The 18475-nt window shown below is 47.3% G+C and overlaps 3 protein-coding genes across 11 annotated transcripts in view; all 3 read left to right on the top strand.

The window, feature by feature from the left end:
- The window catches only part of tln2a (talin 2a), a 43170-nt gene extending 39236 nt beyond the window's left edge, over positions 1–3934 (top strand). For both annotated transcript variants that reach the window (XM_055507312.1, XM_029143716.3), the window contains 5 exons: positions 96–220; positions 1082–1270; positions 1346–1528; positions 1608–1733; positions 1908–3934. In XM_055507312.1, the coding sequence (XP_055363287.1) occupies positions 96–220; positions 1082–1270; positions 1346–1528; positions 1608–1733; positions 1908–2036 (752 nt within the window). In that variant the 3' untranslated portion in view covers positions 2037–3934. The remainder of the gene's footprint in view (positions 1–95; positions 221–1081; positions 1271–1345; positions 1529–1607; positions 1734–1907) is intronic.
- A 2327-nt stretch (positions 3935–6261) lies between these two features.
- On the top strand, positions 6262–13321 carry LOC114851741 (tropomyosin alpha-1 chain-like). Of its 8 annotated transcripts, XM_029143377.3 has the most exons (10): positions 6264–6452; positions 6642–6767; positions 8749–8882; positions 9074–9191; positions 9354–9424; positions 9526–9601; positions 9692–9754; positions 9840–9909; positions 10358–10436; positions 10722–10886. In XM_029143377.3, exons 1-10 carry the CDS (start codon positions 6339–6341, stop codon positions 10723–10725), a joined length of 855 nt encoding a protein of 284 aa, XP_028999210.1. In that variant the 5' UTR covers positions 6264–6338; the 3' UTR covers positions 10726–10886. The 8 variants fall into 8 exon arrangements, with proteins under 8 accessions (XP_055363267.1, XP_028999210.1, XP_028999211.1 ...); XM_055507292.1 differs by lacking the exon at positions 10358–10436 and having other exon boundaries at positions 6262–6452; XM_029143378.3 differs by lacking the exons at positions 10358–10436; positions 10722–10886 and adding an exon at positions 11383–13321 and having other exon boundaries at positions 6265–6452.
- Positions 13322–13443: 122 nt separating this feature from the next.
- Positions 13444–18368, top strand: fbxo22 (F-box protein 22). The gene is made up of 7 exons (XM_029143374.2): positions 13444–13873; positions 14026–14158; positions 14327–14414; positions 15370–15468; positions 16370–16522; positions 16610–16775; positions 16996–18368. Exons 1-7 carry the CDS (start codon positions 13650–13652, stop codon positions 17387–17389), a joined length of 1257 nt encoding a protein of 418 aa, XP_028999207.1. The 5' UTR covers positions 13444–13649; the 3' UTR covers positions 17390–18368.
- Positions 18369–18475: the final 107 nt, after the last annotated feature.

Genomic DNA, 18475 nt, shown 5'->3' with positions numbered 1-18475 from the left:
GTGTTTCTCACGCCGCTGTTGTGACGCATGCGCCGTTGACGCCGTTGCGAGGCCCGTTTGTCGCTAACCTCCACCTGCGTGTGCGCGCGCGCCAGGTTCGGAGTGGGTGGACCCCGACGACCCCACCGTGATCGCCGAGACGGAGCTGCTCGGGGCGGCGGCGTCCATCGAAGCGGCGGCGAAGAAGCTGGAGCAGCTGAAGCCCAGAGCCAAACCCAAGGTGAGCGGCCGGCGGCGCCAGGGGCGCGTTTCACGCGTCCGAACGCACGAAAGGGAAAGGACGCGTACCTTTGAACTCCATCGGTCTGTTAGTGGCTGCTTGTGTTTAATGCTTTACGCCGGTTCACCTGTGGATCCCGTCGATAAAAGGAAAACCTTTGCATAACACACTGTTTAAACGGTGATGCAGATATTTCAGCGTCACAGTTCAAACGGCCGCTTCATTGATCGGCTTCTCGGTGTTCGGTCGTTATTGGAGCGTTTGACTGGGTGGTAATTAAACTTCCTGTCCTGCGTCTCGTGCCAGCTCCTCCTCCATCACATGCTCCGTCTGTTCCCTTTAAACCGGCGCTCTGTCCGCTCCCTCGGATCTGCCAGCTCTGCCTTTCATTACCCGTCCTCTTTGACGCTTCATCGTCTCCCTCTGTCGCACACCTGCCTTGTTCCTCGTCCTCTGACCGCGTGTCTGTGCTGGTTCTAGCTGATGTCTGGCTCTCAGTTAACCCCTCCCCCCTTCCCTGCCTGCCCCCCACAACCCGGAGGCCTTCTCTGCAGGGCTCTGTCTGATATGTTTGATATATTAGGTTGTTATTCAGTCCCAACTATATATCAAACATATTCCTACAGTGTCCCGCCCTGTCTACAGACTTGTGGTGTGAATGTGTTTGTGTGCGTTCAGTGCGACTGGATGTTCAGCGCTGACAGATGAGCTCCGAGCTTCTTGTCGGCCGTTTTGTGTGTGTGTGTGTGTGTGTGTGTGTGTGTGTGTGTGTGTGTGTGTGGCCGCGTGAAGCGCTCGCAGCTCGCGATGGTTCTAACGACGCGTCTGACTGATGCCGCCCCCTCTCCCCCTCCCTCTCAGCAAGCGGACGAGACGCTGAACTTCGAGGAGCAGATCCTGGAGGCCGCCAAGTCCATCGCCGCGGCAACCAGCGCGCTGGTCAAATCGGCATCCGCCGCCCAGAGGGAGCTGGTGGCTCAGGGCAAGGTGGGCTCCATCCCCGCCAACGCCGTGGACGACGGCCAGTGGTCCCAGGGGCTCATTTCAGCGGTGAGTACGACCCGGCCGGGCGCCGCGCGTGACTCGCTCAGAACGAACGACTGACTCACGGCCTCTCTCTGCCAGGCGCGCATGGTGGCGGCGGCGACCAGCAACCTGTGCGAGGCGGCCAACGCCTCGGTGCTGGGCCACGCCAGCGAGGAGAAGCTCATCTCCTCGGCCAAGCAGGTGGCGGCGTCCACGGCCCAGCTGCTCGTGGCCTGTAAGGTGAAGGCGGACCAGGACTCGGAGGCCATGAGGCGGCTGCAGGTACACGCGGCACACGCATGCGTCGCGGCAGCGTGCCGGCGGTCTGAGAGGCCTTCAACTTTAGCCGTTCCTCCCGCAGATCGCTGGGAACGCTGTGAAAAAGGCGTCGGACAACTTGGTGCGAGCGGCTCAGAAGGCGGCGTTCGACAAAGCGGACGAAGACAACGTGGTGGTGAAGACCAAGTTCGTGGGTGGAATAGCGCAGGTACTGGCTTCACGTGGCCTGCTCGGCCTCGCGGTGTCACACTAGGCTGAGGTTCGACCTTCTAATGGGCAGGAAAAGTCCACGTTTGGAGATGTCGCCTCACTGATTCCAGCTGTTCCTGTCTGTCTGACCGTGCGTTGCACACTCTAAGCTGTGCTGTCTCTGTCCGTCCAGATTATCGCAGCTCAGGAGGAGATGCTGAGGAAGGAGCGGGAGCTGGAGGAAGCCAGGAAGAAGCTGGCTCAGATCCGGCAGCAGCAGTACAAGTTCCTGCCCAGCGAGCTGAGGGAGGACAACAACTAAGAGCCCGTCGCCGGGCAGCGTCAGACCACATGCTGTCTGTCTGTCTGTCTGTCTGAATGTCTGTCTGAACGTGTCCTGTAGAACGGCACACTGTTGGTACCTGACCTTCAGAGACTAATGATCCCGACATCAACTACTCACACGTTTTGGAATCCTGCTGCGTGGAGCCGACCTGCAGGTTGTGGTGAACTGCTTCTCGCCTCTCGTGTGAATGAGCTACGTTTGATGGATGTCGCCTGAGCCAGAATGTGACGCGGCTCAGAATGAGCAACGCGGCTCGCGCTCTCATGTTTGTTTCTCTTCGTTTTGCCGTTCGAAGCTCATAAACCTTTAAGATGAAGAATTGATTGTATTGCTGTTCGTAAAGCCATTGAACTGCTTCGTTCATTCGCTTCATTTCTATGCAGAGATGTTTTTTTTATTCTACGCGTTAGTCTCACTGAATACAGGCATCGCATGAAGCAACCATGTGGTCACTGTAGAGGAAGTATTTACTACACAGACATATTTTAGATTAGTTTGTGAACGGCTGAAGTGTTTTCTGTTAGTTTGACCTCTTGGATTTCATCGTTTCATATATTTGCCAGTACAGTACAGTACACCAGTACAGTGTGAACGGAATCAGACCATGATGCAATAACGTGGCTGGTGCTGTAGGGGGCAGTGTTGCTTCCCCTCTCGCCACCAAATTTAAAGTAATAAAAATAGTTCCAGGCAGGTCGGTCGGTCAAAATTAGGAAATACTTGTAAATACTTTTACCTTTTAACTGACTACACTGAGTGACGTGCAGTGCTGCTTCTATGCACAGTTAGTTCCCAGAACCGTTTCTGTTCCACGCAATACTCCATCACTGCCAGGTATGAACTGAAAGTCAGCTCACCCACAGGTGTGTACGAATATAAACCTACGTCAGCAATAAGCAAACTGACAAACGTGTAGGAATTATACGTTAGAATAACACTAATCCCTGGAACGACCCCATCTCCTTCCTCCGTCTGTGTGACCTCGAGGGTGCGACTCCACCGGTTCTGCTTCTTGCTGCAGTAGAGGAGCCTTTTTCGTTTACCGAGTGTGATTGTAGTGCGTGTGGTCTCCCCGTCTTACTCTACGGTGCAGTGATTCAGTATTAAACAGTAGTACGTTGTAAGAGTAGGTCCTGCGGTGATAATGCATGGCTTTCGTGCTCGTGTTTGTGCAGCGGCTGAGGTGAACCTTTTTAAGCGCTGCTCTGGAGTCGCGGCTGCTTTTTATTTTTGCGTGCGAGGGTCCACTGTTCACCAGTACCGGTCCGTAGTGTCATCATTAGTGCCTTAGTCTGTAGCCCATACGGTGTCTGCTCCGCTCCAGTCACAGTCTGACCTCATCGCTCAGTACAAGCTTCTGGATGAGCAATATTTCGGGAATGTACGTTCACGTCTGAGGGTTTCCTGCCGTCGTCCCACCTGTTCCTCTGAAACAGCTGCTCTCTCTGCCACATGTGAGGCCTTTAGGGGGACAATACCCAAATGTGTTGCTGTTTCAACTCCACCATCAGTATGTATATTATATATATATATATAAACAGTTTGTACTGCTTCCATGTGCTTGTAAAGCGACGGCACCCGAGATCTGCTGTACTGTAGGTGAAGACGTCGCAACGGGCTTTTATTCTCCTGCTTTTCAGCCTCTATGAAAGATAAATGTGATCCGAGCATTTCAATAGAACCGTCACCATTAAGATGTCGCAACGCATTATGGTGATTTAATGTGACTGAAGAGTCCTGTGTGTCCTTCTCCCCCAACAGGATTGAAACCATGAAGTTGGTACAGTAAAGATAAGCGATACAATATAAAAGATATTTATCTGGCCTCAAAGTTATTTTTTTGTATTCAATGAAAATAAAGCGTTACAATGTAACTAAGGTGTGGTTTGTGTTTAAACAGACATGAATTTACCAGCGTCTGTACTAACCAGAGAACGCACAGTGGGGACAGCATGTGGACTTCATGTGTCGGTGTCGGGAAGTTGTGGTTTTTATGATTCGGCGACGAACCTGGAGTTACATTAGGCCCAGGCTATAAACCGAGGCTCGTGCTAAATCTGTCCGGTGCTAAAATCTGAGGAGGCACTGACTGTGGCGCAGCTGCTCCCATCGCCGCTCCTAAACCTGTAGTCCATTTTCTGATCAGTGGGTTTTGACACTTCTGCTTCCTCACATTTGGCTCCAAGGCTTCAGAATCCAAAACTTTATCCTGCGTTTATGCCTTAAATCTAATGTAAAAGTCAGACATCATGCTCCACGGTGAGTTTAGGGACTTTGGAGCCAAACCCACTAATACCTGACCTCATGCGCTGTTTTCAGACATTTTTCAACCATTTTTGCTTCTGTCTCTGCTTTCATCTTTTTTAAATAAAAGCATTAATGTTGGATTCATATCTTGACTCACCGCACCCATATTCATAAATGGCCTCACACATATGTGCTGCACAAGACTGATGAGCACCACTGAATCACAGCAACACGTGGAGTCTGACTCAGGTGGAACATCAACATATGTAAAGGCCTTGCAAACTTTTAATTATTGAAAAGAAAGTGAGAAATTCCAGCCGCACTGAACAATGAAGTCATCGCTGTGGTCACATTTAGTCTGTGTCACAGTTCAGACAGTGCAGGCTTCTATTTGTGGCTTCAGTCCGCTGTAAAACAAACGGGAGCCTGTAATAATAGTAAAAATGTAAATAATGATTTGTGAGTAAGATCTTTAAACTTCACGAGGCCTGAAACATCGTAGATGCATAATGGATTTAATAAAAAATCTCTGTGTCCTCTGGAAAAATCCCAGAAGTTAATTCAAGTATTAGCTTGGGATATTAGCTCTGTTTTCAGCGTTTCCTCTGGCCTGAAAGCAACTAGAGGAACGATGTGTACATTTAAACTCTTTAGGTCTAGTGACAGCTCCAGATTCCTCATTAAGCACATGGAGCCTGTCCCCCCTGACTGCCGCAGGTACGCTGTGGCCGAGGGTGCCGGGGCGACGCCGTAAAGCCGTGAGCCCCTCTGATCCCTGGATATGACAGGAACGCCTGGCTGCCTGCTAAACACATGGCAGGATGACAACACCGGAACAGCTGACCGCTTTAAAAAAAGCACCGCAGGAGGCCAAGGAGACAAGAGCAACAAAGAGGTAAAAATCAACATTCGGAGGACGCACGGAACAAGTTGCCTCGACTTTGGTCGACCTCCTGTCACAGTCAAGGTCTGATGGAGCCACAGATGAAGACCTGCTGGAGCTCAATGGGCGTGAGATTATATATATAAAATATCTGGACAGAAGAAAACAAGAGATGATGCTGAAGCATCTCCAAGTGATTCTTGTTGAATGACAACATGCTAACGGCTTGGATCGAGGTGTGCCATACTGACAAAAATGCTTCTCACTCATTAAGCTTGTAATTCATTCTTCTCTGGGATCAATAACGTACTAAAAGTAACTGTAGTTGACAGTCAGCTATTATTACTCAGCCTGACCAAGGGCCGTGGCGACAGCTGTGGACGATCACACAGAGGCACAGCGAGGGGGCCGGTGAAATGCCACCGCTTCTGTGTCCCCACACCGTGAGACCCACTGGGCTCATCTGACATGAAACCGTATTCACAGACAAGCTTGATGAAGACCCTCCACGGAGGGCGAAGCGATCCGATCGCGTTGAGCTGAGTAGCGAGGACGCGGCTGAGGTGACTCCTGGAAGATGAACAAGCTCTGGCTAACAACACCCCACAGAGGGACGGGAGCTTCCACGGGGGCTTATCCAATCACATGCATTTGTTTAGTGTGAATAGCTCTGATGCATGAGGTGCTAGAACGACTTCTGGTGCATTTTGATTACAATATTCCATAGACAAAGGCTGAAATGTCTTAAAACTATAAAAACAAAGATTCTGTATTTTTCCCTCTTTGTTTTATTTCTGTAGATTCTGTTCTTGGGCCACAATCTGGTTCTTGACACTTTGCTTCCTGTCTGTCACTTGAAGGGTGTCAGAAACAGGAGTAGGTGTCTCCTGGAGAGGGAGTGACCTCCTGACGTAAACAGCCCATGAATAGTAGGTCCAGTGGTCAAATGTCGTGAAAGAGCGAATCAGCAAGGAGAATTAGTTGCATCCCGCGTTGACAAGCAGCTGCAGTTGTTTCGTACCAGCCAACCTTCGTATTTGACTCGTCTGAGTCTCAGCGACCTCCCACTCCAGCTTTGCGCTCACGGCGCTTCAGAGGCTCCGATCCGTTCTTTTGTATTTTGTATTCAACACTTTAACTAAGCAGCCATGGATGCCATCAAGAAGAAGATGCAGATGCTCAAGCTCGACAAGGAGAACGCCTTGGACAGAGCTGAGCAGGCCGAGTCTGACAAGAAGGCAGCTGAGGACCGCAGCAAGCAGGTCGGCATCCACTTTACAAGGCGCTCCGGCGCTTTTGCGCGCCGGTGCCATTGGCGCAGTGCGCATGGCGCAGCCGACTGCGGCTCGTCCAGTGCGCCGTCCCTGCGGATTAATATGCTCTCCTTTGATTTAGCTTCGGTGATTTTACGTTTACTCTGTCTTGCTTCTTGTCTCCTCTCTGTGTCTCAGCTCGAGGACGATCTGGTAGCGCTGCAGAAGAAACTGAAGGCAACTGAGGATGAATTGGACAAGTACTCCGAAGCCCTGAAGGATGCCCAGGAGAAACTGGAGCTGGCTGAGAAGAAAGCCACAGACGTGAGTCTGAGCTGATTCCTAGAACTTTGACCTTGAACCAGCCCCTGGTTCTCAGTGAACAGTCCAGATTTACTGTATTGATCACTTCTAATGGGTCCGTGGGCTGCACGAGGTGTTTATACAGCTAGTTAAATTTAGCTGGTGTACTGCATGTGGTACAGTCCCAGCTCTCTGACCAGTCTCAAGGCCAGTGTAAAGTTTCAGTCCCAGTTTTACAAGCATTTTTCGACCCCTAAAAATCCTTGACGGATTTGTGGATGCTCTGGTTTCAGCTGCCAGCCCTGATGAAATTACCAGTAAATGTGGCTAATGACTTGAATGGAGGGATGGAGTAAGGATGCGGATTAGTGAAATAAAATCAATAGTTTCTTGGTTGAAGCTCATACAAAGACAGTTTACTTCTATATCATGAGAGGGTGCTCAAAGGAGAAGAGAAACAGAACTGAAGATATGATGTTATATATTATTGGATTATTATTAGGTCTTCTCATCATTAGATGAGGAACAAAACACACATGTAAATAAGTATTTTGACCAACAGTTTAATCTCTTCTTGGTGCTTATTATGATTTGCTAGTTTTTTAATTGAGGTGTCCAACCAGTGCGTTTTTTATTAAAATGAAAAAAATATATATTTTAATAATTTATACCTGGAATCGTCATTTGGTATTTCATGACAAATGAAAAGGGAAAAAAATTAGACAAAAATTGTCTCATGTTTGGGGTCTTTGATTACTACTTCAACTCAACAGGTAACTAGGCTGCATGTATACAAACTGGAACAGTGCACAGTCTGATCAGTCGCACAACTCTCTGACTCCTGGGACCCGTGGAAACAGCATCATCATTATCAGCATCATTCATTGCTAAATGACTTTCCCATAACGGAAGATGGATGAGCTGCACAGAGCATCAAATTCATGCTACACTTGTAGCAAGATAAGTTAAGTAAGAACAATGTCTAATTAGGAGTGAATGTAATTTTAAAGTCTGCGTTAATTAATTGGACCTTTAATAATGAGGACGCATCCGGTTCCGTTATGGTTGACACTGCTACCTCCCGTGACTCCTGACAGGGCGGGTTCAAAGTACCAGTGGGGGATGAACAAAAACGGATCAATTAGTCGGCCGTGAGGCCGGCAACAGTTTAAAAAGTACATGAAAACCACGTGACAGAGCAGCAACGTGATGCCGATTTTACATTTTATTTATTTATATTTATTTAAGTGTTTGCGTGTAGAGGCGGACACTTCCGGGGCTGTGGCACGTCCCAATCCTCATCAGCGGCTGATTAAAGGCGGTGGGGGCAGGGATCAAACGCGCCGCGTCTCCATCTGTGTACGCGTGTGTGTGTGTGTGCGCGCGTGTGTCTGTCTGCGTCGAGGCGGCCCGAACCGAGCTGACGGCAGAACGAGCCTAGCTGAGACACGCGGAGCTGCGACAGACCGCTGAAAAAATGGCCGGTGGGAGCTCCGTGGAAGCCGTGAAGAAGAAAATCAAGTCTCTGCAGGACCAAGTGGTCGCGGCGGAGGATCGGGCCGCGCTACTACAGCGCGAGCTCAACCTGGAGAGGAGCGCGAGGGAAGCAGTAAGCTGCTAATGATTTAAGGCAATTAGGCGTCCGGCTGCCGACGGAGTTAGGCGTAAATCTGGTGGGGAAGCGTGGCTGCTAGGCCCAGACGGCGACGCCTGACTTTCGAATGCAGCCAGGGCTCAGGTGGATGCGTTAGCAGTGAGCCGAGTGCTGGAGGAGGGGATGGGAGGCAGGTGGAGGACGCGGCGGCTAACGCTGCAGCAGCGGCAGCTTGGGCCTCAAAGAGTTAAAGAGTAGCCATGACTGAGCGCGTGCGTCTGGGAAGGATGCTGAGTTACTGTAGCTCTGGCAGCTGTGGGTTTGAATGGGATGCGGGTCGCTTAGGCCAGCGTTTTATTCCGCTAACCCATCCCTCGCCGGGGTCTGACCGAGCTGCTTCTCTCCCAGGCCGAGGGAGATGTGGCTTCCCTCAACAGACGCATCCAGCTGGTGGAGGAGGAGTTGGACCGCGCGCAGGAGCGCCTGGCCACAGCCCTGACCAAGCTGGAGGAGGCCGAGAAGGCTGCTGATGAGAGCGAGAGGTGGGGCCGCACGCGCGGACACAAACATAAATAACGGATTAATGTCGGACGTTCTGATTTAGTAGAAGCACAATGAACCAGGAATCGCTGCACCATCACACCTGTGTGGCTCATAATATAGTTAGTTATATTAGAGTAGCTTGTGTCATGCTCTTTACATTGCGGCGCGTGTTTGGTTCTTTTCCCCCCAGAGGAATGAAGGTCATCGAGAACAGGGCGATGAAGGACGAGGAGAAGATGGAGCTGCAGGAGATCCAGCTGAAGGAGGCCAAGCACATCGCCGAGGAGGCCGACCGCAAATACGAGGAGGCGAGTCGCCCAGCTGTTCTGACCGGCGGCTTAGCCGCGCCGACGTTCCCTTTACTTTAGTGTGACAGCTGGCGTCGGGTCGGTCGATGCCTCTGAGCCACGAGTGATCGTTGCAATTAGAGCCAAGGAGTTTGATTCTAACGGTCAAAGTTGTGCCGACAGGTGGCTCGCAAACTGGTGATCATCGAGAGCGACTTGGAGCGTACGGAGGAGCGCGCCGAGCTGTCGGAGAGGTGACGTCTCTCGCCGCTGCCTCTTCCTTTTTGTGTTGTAACGTTCTAATGTTCCCCGCGTCTGTCTTCCTGCTTGTTCCGACCGCGCGGTGACGCCGCAGCAAATGCTCCGAGCTCGAGGAGGAGCTGAAGACGGTGCAGAACAACCTGAAGTCTCTGGAGGCGCAGGCGGAGAAGGTGAGGGGTCACGGAGGGGTCGTGGCAGCAGATCCATGGGCGGAGGGTTGAAAGTGTGACTAAACCGCCGCCCCCTGTTTGTCGCCACAGTACTCGCAGAAGGAGGACAAGTACGAGGAGGAGATCAAGGTTCTGACGGACAAGCTGAAGGAGGTGGGTTTTTGCAGCGCGTTGTCGTTGCTGCCTTCCGTTCACAGCAGGGTCGGCGCCGCTAACGTCTGCCTCTTCCTCCGCGCAGGCCGAGACCCGCGCTGAGTTTGCAGAGAGATCCGTTGCCAAGCTTGAAAAGACCATCGACGACCTGGAGGGTATGAATCTGACAACTCTGTTTGTTAGGACCCCTTTCAGGGCTTCCTGTTGTGTTCGCCTTTTGTTTCCTACCCACTGTATTGGTTGATAGCCCTGATGTCGGGGTGTGAGAAGACTAGCGTAGCCTCCTAGCGTAGCCTCCTAGCGTAGCCTCCTAGCGTAGCCTCCTAGCGTAGCCTCCTAGCGTAGCCGGCGTGATAGTCACGTTGGCGGCGTTTCCCACTGCAGTGCCGTCTGACACTGGGGTGGTGGCGGTCGCGGGCCACGTGAGGCGGCTTCTCTGACTCCTCAGGAATCTGACACAACAGTAGCAGCTGTTCTTTGTGCCTTTCCCGCGTCCGTCGAGCTGCTTGTGTTTTTTGGTTTCTCCTTTTGACCTTATTTGTCTCTGACCACCAGTTATTTATTTTCCTTTCTTGCCACTTTGTAACCCTCGCGCCACAATAGATGAGCTGTACGCCCAGAAGCTCAAGTACAAGGCCATCAGCGAGGAGCTGGACCACGCCCTCAACGACATGACCTCCATGTAATTTACCACAGGCTTGTTTCTGCTCTGTGCCTTAGATCCCACTAACCTCTAACACACAGTAGCTCCCCCTTGTGGCGTGTTTGGGTGCAGTGATTCTTCTGAATTATGAATGAGCGAGTGGCTTCTCTAACTTTGATTTAGTTTCATCTGATGTGTTTCTAGTACTTTGACTAGATTCCAGTTGCGGTGTCTCAGTTCTGCATGCCTCCTGTCTCTCCATGACATTTATTTTCCATATTTCTTCCAACCTCTTTGTTCTTTCTTTTCTTTTTATTCCCACAGTTAAACCCAGAGGCTGCTTGAGCTTCAGTGCTCTCCTGCGCAACGCAGCCCAACTTCCTGTTCTTTTTTTGTCTGTATTTCTTTACTGCGCCTCGGGCTGCCACCATCCATTTGTTCATTACTTGCACAGAGTGTTTTCTGTATAATAAACATTCTTCAATCTTTGTCAGCTCTTCCCACTTTATCCTGCAACGTTTCATCATTTCCATGATTTTTATTTATTTTTTATTTGTTTTCCTGTTAATTTATTTTTTTGAAGTAGCTTTGAATAAATCCTGAAGCTCCTCTCTCATTCACTGCTCCTTGTTCTATTTGAGAGGACTGCTGTGTGCTAGAGTGGCCATACCACAGTGTCAGTACATTGTATCCATCAACTCTGAATTTGAAAGTTCTAGGAAAACGGACACCAAACTATTTGCGGTTTGTTTTACATTTCGTAGATCATTATTGAATTTATCGACTTTGAACACAAGAATGAATGTTAATGCTTATTAAGGTTTAAGATTATTTGATGACACATGGTTGGATCTGGCGCGTGTGGTTAAGGACTTGAGCCGACCCTTGTTCTGTGATGCTCTTCAAGCTAACACCAAATGTTTCTCTTCTACTAACCTGCCTGTGTCTCTCTCCCTTTTCTCTCACCTGCTTTCTGACTGTCAAGACCATCTATACAAGCAGCTTGAGAAAAACCGCCTCCTGACCACTGAGTTGAGAGTAGCCTTAAACGAGGCGTAGCCTGCGACGGGCTCTCGCTTGCATTGGTTTCTGCAGTTCCATGAGAAGGGAATAGAAAACTGTCGCTTTTCAGTTTAAGCAGTGCAGATTGTGACATTATGCATACTCAGAGGTCACAGCATTTGGGTTGTGAACAATTGAACGATTAGATACATCACCTCTGTTACTAGCAGGGCTGTAGCAACTTAAAATCGGCGGTGCTATTGGTGAGGCGAGCGACGGCAGAGGCAGTTAACATCCTGCAGGTGTCCAGGACACTGTCTGCAGCCCTGGACCAACCTGCAAAATGAAGGGCAGGTCAGGGTTTGATGGAAACTAGTTGAGCATTAACGTAACAGGTTTTATTCTGTTCTGCAGCACCAACAACCAATAGAAGCTTGTACAAGGTGTTTTTTTTTTTTTGAGCCACACTTCTTTTTATCATTAAAGTAGCAGTAAAGACTCAGACACTGGTTTGACCTTTTGACCTCAAACGCTGCAGAGCAAATCTGAGCTAGGTTGACTGAATATGTAACTACTAAATAAGCATGAACAAACTCGCAGAATTCACTCGATGTGGTATCACTTGAAGATGGGTTGTGTGTCCACTAGCATGTCAGGATGTGTCTGCGTTAAATCAAACTCTCTTAAAATAAATGGGTGCGAGTAAAATTAACGACCATCTAAGCTGCATCTAATCACTGTGTTTAATGCATCTAAAACAGAGCTTTGTCCGGACCTGTTGTTTTTATTTTTTATACCAGGTCCTGTTTATATCACGAGTGTAATGTGTATAGTTTTAGCTCAGTTTGTTCAGAGCTGAGTGTGTATTTTATATTCAGCACATGTCTAAGATGAGATGTCTGTGCTTTGAGCATCTTTGTGTTTTGTTTAACTAATACAATACTGTATTAACAGATAAAGTCTCACGAGCTAAAGAAGAGAACCTGAGAATAAAGCAGCTAATGGAGCAGACTCTAATGGAGATGGTTGACATTTGAGCTCGCTCTGTTCCTCCACACTTTGCTCTGAACGTGGCCACAGCAGCCTCCATACGTGGCTGCTGCCGATAGTGTGGGGAGTTGTGCCCCGTCTCTTCTGACCTCGTCATCCTGAAGAAACGAGGTAGCACAAACTACACGACGAGCTGCAGCTACACCTTACTATTCCCATTACACTGTAATCAAAGGTCAGTTAAGTCTTTCTGTCTTTAGGTTGACTTGGCTGAAACTAATGCTGTCCTGAACAAACCCTTCCTTGTGAAGGTGGTGTTTTTTTAGAGGTTATGTCGAACTGTTGATTCAGCTGTGTGATCCTTGTGGAGTCTGTGGTTTGTGCTGCTGCTGTCCAGTACTGCATCAAAGAAAGGTTGACCTCACTGATGTAAATGGGGTCAACGATGTACAGTAACTTTGATGTAATGCAGTTTAACAGCGCCATAAACTACAGGTTCAGCAGTGATCATTCAAATGAATCAGCGCCTCGAAGAGGTTCAGCAACAACTGAACCCGAGCAGCTTTTCTGCAGGTCTATGGAGTGGGACTTTCATTAGTTTTAGCTTGGTGCATCCACAACCATCCACTATTGGGGGAATTTGCACTCTTTTGGTCAAAAAAGCTGCACATCCCTGTGAACAAAGCCAAGGTTACAAATTGTTTTAATTGTGTACCTTTTTGTCATTTCAGTTTTGTACACATTTATTCAGTGTCAGTGACGTTGTACGCTTCCAGTTTAAGTCTTTGCACTGTTGCTCATATCTGCTGTTTGGTTCCAGCTAAGCCAATGAAGCTCCTGTTCACGTCTGTTTGTTTCTGAGAAGCGGATGTTTGAATGTATTGTCATTTTATCTGAAATGTAAAGCTCATGAATAAATGTTTGAAGTATAATTTGTTGACTTACTGAATGCCGCACTGATGACTTGAAGGACAAGTAGGAATGGATGGGTGTTTGTTAGTGATTCAATGAACATTTAAGTAAATCTAAAGACTACCAGTTGGAGTTCTGCACCACTTCCGTTTCTTTACTTTAGTCTTTTTTAGTTCGATATTTACGAGAATTAGGAATTGACTCTGAATAATATCACATGTTGAGGGACTCAATATGACTGGTGATTAAGTAGAGTTTTAGGGTCACTTGTTTTGGCATAGAAGCAAAATTCACGAAATTCAAAAAAACATTTGGCTGCGCCGTGGCCTCCTGGCCGCATGGGGCGCTATGACGTCATCAGGGACCTGGACAGACCCGGAAAACCAGGAGGGAAAGTTCGCAGTTGGGCAGTCGGACTGTATATTTAACTCACACAGCACTATGGATGAAAACCAGGATTTCGGTGTTTCTTTATCAGAAAGTAAAGCTTCGTATGTGCTGAGCAATGTTGCCGAAGTGGTGGAACGAATTCTGACTTTCGTACCAACCAAATATCTTCTTCAAATCGCCAGGTAACGGGATGTTTGGATGCTAGCTTAGCGGAGCTAGCTCAGGTTGATAGCTGCAGAATGGAACAGGAACTGTTCCGTTACTACTTAATTGAACTCCCTTGCGCGTTTCCATTTGTCCCAGTGGTGAAGCACGTTGTGTTTGTGTCCTTCAGTGTTTGCAGGCTGTGGAGAAACTGTGCCTGCAGAGTGCTGAGGTGTCCGCAGCAGCCGAGCTGGGCGTCAGCCTGCGGGCCGTCCAAGACAGAGGCTCACGCCCTCTGCAGCGTCCTGGCCGAAGAGGTGGAGGTGGGTGAGGCGCTTCAGACAGCCTGCGGGTTGGGTTGTAGCCTAGTAAAGATATTATCACAAGCGTGTATTGTAGCTACTCTATGGGAATCTGTGTGCTAGCTTTGTTTAAAAGTCTCAAGAAACAACAAATCTTAATATTTATAATACCAATTTCTCACTTCACAGAAAGTGTTTCTCCTGCCTAAAACTGTCCTGGCGATGGTGGACAGTGAGGTCTACAGTGATGACACCTATTGTTACAGACAGAGTAAAGGTTGGTATTAAATGGTGTGATGCTTTTTTAATTCATAATGTCAATGTGTATTTATGTTTGAGTTGTGGCAAAAGTGTTTTTTTTTTTTTAAATGAGTGCTAAGTTACACCAGTGTAAATATTTACAAACTGGAACCAGGAGGTCCTTTTAGAGAGCTTGCATAACGTAATATAATATATAACGCAATATGATTTATCTTAGGTATAGTAAATATAATACATAATAAAATGTCTATTTTACACTTCATTGATGCCATAAACCATTCAGTTCTGAGATATTTAAATTACATATTTAATTTTGATTCAAGAATGTTTACAAACTAAATTTTATATCAATAGTAGGAACTCTAGGTAATTTCTAAATAGTAACGACCTAGTTTTTTAGTTCTGAGTTGTACCAGCCACCCTGGTCTTTAAGGGCTTCTAGTGTCCCTGCCTTTGTAGCTTCTGACTGGGTAAACATACCTGATCCAGACAGTATGTAGAGGGTAGGGGAAGTACGTATGTAGTAGTAAAAACAGTTTGGCAGCAGTTGATGGGGCACACATGTTTTGTTGTGTACCTAAGTGAAAGATGCAGCAACACATAACAGTTGACTGATCTGTTTTTAGTAATTTTATATATTTTGTGTTATGTAAAGTACTTTGGTCAACAAGGTGTTGTTTTTAAAGTGATATTTTAAAAAAACTAACTTTCATATTTGGGCTAGGTTGTTAAAAATAAATGATGTAATATCATCTTGTCATTACTCCTAAGCTATTACTCTATTACTATTTGTCAGAAATAAAAGCACAAACTTTAACTCTAAGTTTACATAACACTCATCCACACTTGTTTAGGGATCAGCTTCAGTCCTAAAAAATGGCCTTTTGCTGCTGCAGATTTCTCATTTGTTTTATAAATAAGCACTTTAAACAGTGAGTTCTGTCATTAACATGTCTTCACCTAACCTGAAGCAAAAAGGAGTCGTCACAGTCTAGACACTGCTGAACAACTGAAGCTGCTCTTCCCCAAAGGCTGTGACATTTTGGGCATTACCACACCAGGGATAGTGTGTAAGTATTCCACTTGTCTGTGCTACTCATTGTTATTTATTGAAAGAGAGGAAAAAAGTAACTTAAAAAAAACATCTGTATGCATTGAATCCAGTGGTAACATAATGCAGCCCCACTCATGCTCATCTAAAAGGATGCTTCATAGTAATATCCAAGACTGCATTTTCTAAGAGGAATAGTTCACCTTTCAGCAGCAAGGAATATGCATTAATCCCCAGTGCTGCTGCGTCTTGGAAAGCAGCACTGATGGCTGGCACGTCCCTGCCTCCACCTCTGATAGATTGCCTAGTCCGCGTGGTTCTCTGCTCCCCATTTCTCCATATAATCACAACCCTCCGGAGAAGTGACTCTCCATCAGCCGTGTTCCCTTTTCCTCAAGATGATTTCTTATCGGGCTCTCGTCGCCTGTCAGCTGTAATGGCAGCCGCAGCTGTTTGTGATAACACTCATTTTGTACTATTGAAGCTGCGGTTCATCGTGGGGTCACCACACACACACACACAATTCAACTGAATTAAATCTTTGATTGATAAGGTTTAACCTATAGATTTTTTTCCTTATATGTTTGCCAAGTACCCTGGAGTACATCTTATTATTTATGAATGTTGGTGGTGAGGTTGCATCCTATTAAAATCAGACTTATGATTCACATGGACAAAATATTTCTGCATTATCCAAGATGAAATACAGAAACTGTTACATAGTGGTGTGACGGGATAAACAAGATACTGATGTGCAGCACTGGCTCACTGGAATCTAATAAACAGGTTTCTATGATGAAGCAAAAACGCATAACAGGAGTTGAGTTCAGTAGAAGTGGTGCTAGATGCAACCTAATGGAACCTATAACCGGATGTGAGTGAGTTGCTGCATAACTACTTTGTTGATCCTTTCTGAGCAGTGACTCCCAATGGCCCCTGCTCCATTCCTCCTCAGGAGTACCAAGAAGGGGAGGCTGGGTTTGCAGTCATGTTTCCTGGAATGGAGGGTGTCAACATCAAGCCCTTTCATTTTTGCAAGAAGTCCAACTTTCCAACAGCGTTAGAAGAAGCAGGTGGGCACGGGGAATTATTTAGAAATCGAAAGCCAAGAAACCGTCAGAACACTTTATTGAATGTTATATCTCTTCTACTGTCTCCAGGTTTAGTTGACAACCCAGAGCTGCGTGTGGTGCTGTTGTTTGTTTATGAGGCATATACATCAGGAGGAGTGCGCTTCCTCAACCAGATACTGGAGCCTCTAGCTAAGAGCAAAGCTCTGATCGCTGGAGGACTAGTAGAAAGTGTCTTCTCTCCTCCCAGACAGTGGTGAGTTTGCATTCTACCAGGGTATTCCTGGGTAAACAAGGAAACGGTACTGGTGTAATTTGAACTATAACAAGTCAAAGGGATTCAGGTGTGCAGGACTAGTTTGCAGGAATCTTGTGAACATTCAAAGCCAACCCTGGTCATTTTGAAGTGTGTAAAGCTGGTAAAGTTTACAGTTTAAAGTTCACAAGTTTCCTTTTCCCACCATCCCTTTCTCTAGTTGCAGCCAGGGGACGTATGGTGTGGTGGGCCTGGCCCTCAGTGGCCCTAAGGTTCAGGGGGCATCTGTGCTTTTGAACCAAGACATCAGCACCCCAAAGGCGGCTGAAGACACAATCCGGCGATTGAAGGCTGCAAAAATCCCAGAGCGGAACACTCTTGGGTTCATGTTTGCCTGCGTGGGGAGAGGCCGGAACTACTACAATAACCAGACCAACGTAGAGGCCGACGCCTTTCGCAAGGTGTTCCCCAACACCCCGCTGTTCGGCCTGTTCGGCAACGGTGAGATAGGCTGCGACCGAATTGTCAAGGATGACTACACACTGTGTGACAATGAGGTGGACGGTTTGCAGCACGAGTACACGACAGTCATGTCCCTGGTTCATCTGGGCTGAGTGACGGTCGCAGCAGCGGACACACGGGAACAAAACGGGTGTTCGCACTCCTGTTTGCTGTGAAACAACAAACACGTTCAGAATGTTAAGTTGCGTTACTAAAGCAGACAATGATCTCATTGGCCATCGTTTTATGACATCTCATGATAAGGTGTATCCCCAGGACCTTGTGTGAACTCAGCTTTACATTTAAAAAAAAGGCAGATCCACTGTCCCGCTGACACCTGCTGTAAAATATGTGAACATTTTCCCCCAACGTCCTCACATTCGGTCATTGTTACCTTTGCACAAGATTAGATTCAGAGAACGTTTCTCTCCTACGCCACTGCTGCTGTTACTGGAACAGCAAAAGCACTTTTATTCATGTAAGTATGGGAAATGTGGTCCATCAAGGTGGCTCTGGTCTGAATAACCACGTTAGCTCAGTTAACCTACAGGCGAATCCTCACAGGCAACGCTTTTAAATCTACTGTGGCTCAGTTGGGCTCAACAGAAACTAACGGTGCCTCCTCCTCAGTGTCCTCAACTTCTGCAGCTCGAAAGGACTGTTCTAAAAAGAAGCAGAACAGCTGCCTGTCGTGATGGACGCAAACTTTAAATTCCTCTAATGGGTTTCCAGCTGTAGGTGAAGTCTTGATCACAACGATTTGTTTAAGCATTTGTGAAGCTGTTTGAAGGCTGCTTGCTAGAGGCTCTGTCATCAACGTGTGATTTGATTTTTCTCATTACGCAGAAAAATATAATTATGATTAAAAGGTGCAATTTTAGGTATATACTGTATGTTACACGGTAAAATAGCTCATGCTAACTTTTCAATACTCATTCTTTTGTAAATTTTCACATACTGCTGGGTCCATGTAGTTTCTAAGAAGAAAATTAAAATGTATTTTAAGTTCTGATTTATTGAACAATGTTGTTGCACTTTTCTACATGTGCCAAATGATCAGTTCTGGTTCCTCAATAAATCACTTTCAATCTATGGATGTATAGATTCGTTTTCCCCTGAGGGCGCTGAACCCGGTCCTGAAGTCCGCTGGGTGTCAGGCGTCTTTCCTCGGCTGAGTGCGGACCCATTACCAGTTAATT

Source organism: Betta splendens, chromosome 3, assembly GCF_900634795.4.
Source record: "Betta splendens chromosome 3, fBetSpl5.4, whole genome shotgun sequence".
In the NCBI taxonomy this organism is placed as follows: Eukaryota; Metazoa; Chordata; class Actinopteri; order Anabantiformes; family Osphronemidae; genus Betta; species Betta splendens.
Note: the sequence above shows the minus strand (reverse complement) of the source record. Positions and strands in the feature narration are given on the sequence as shown.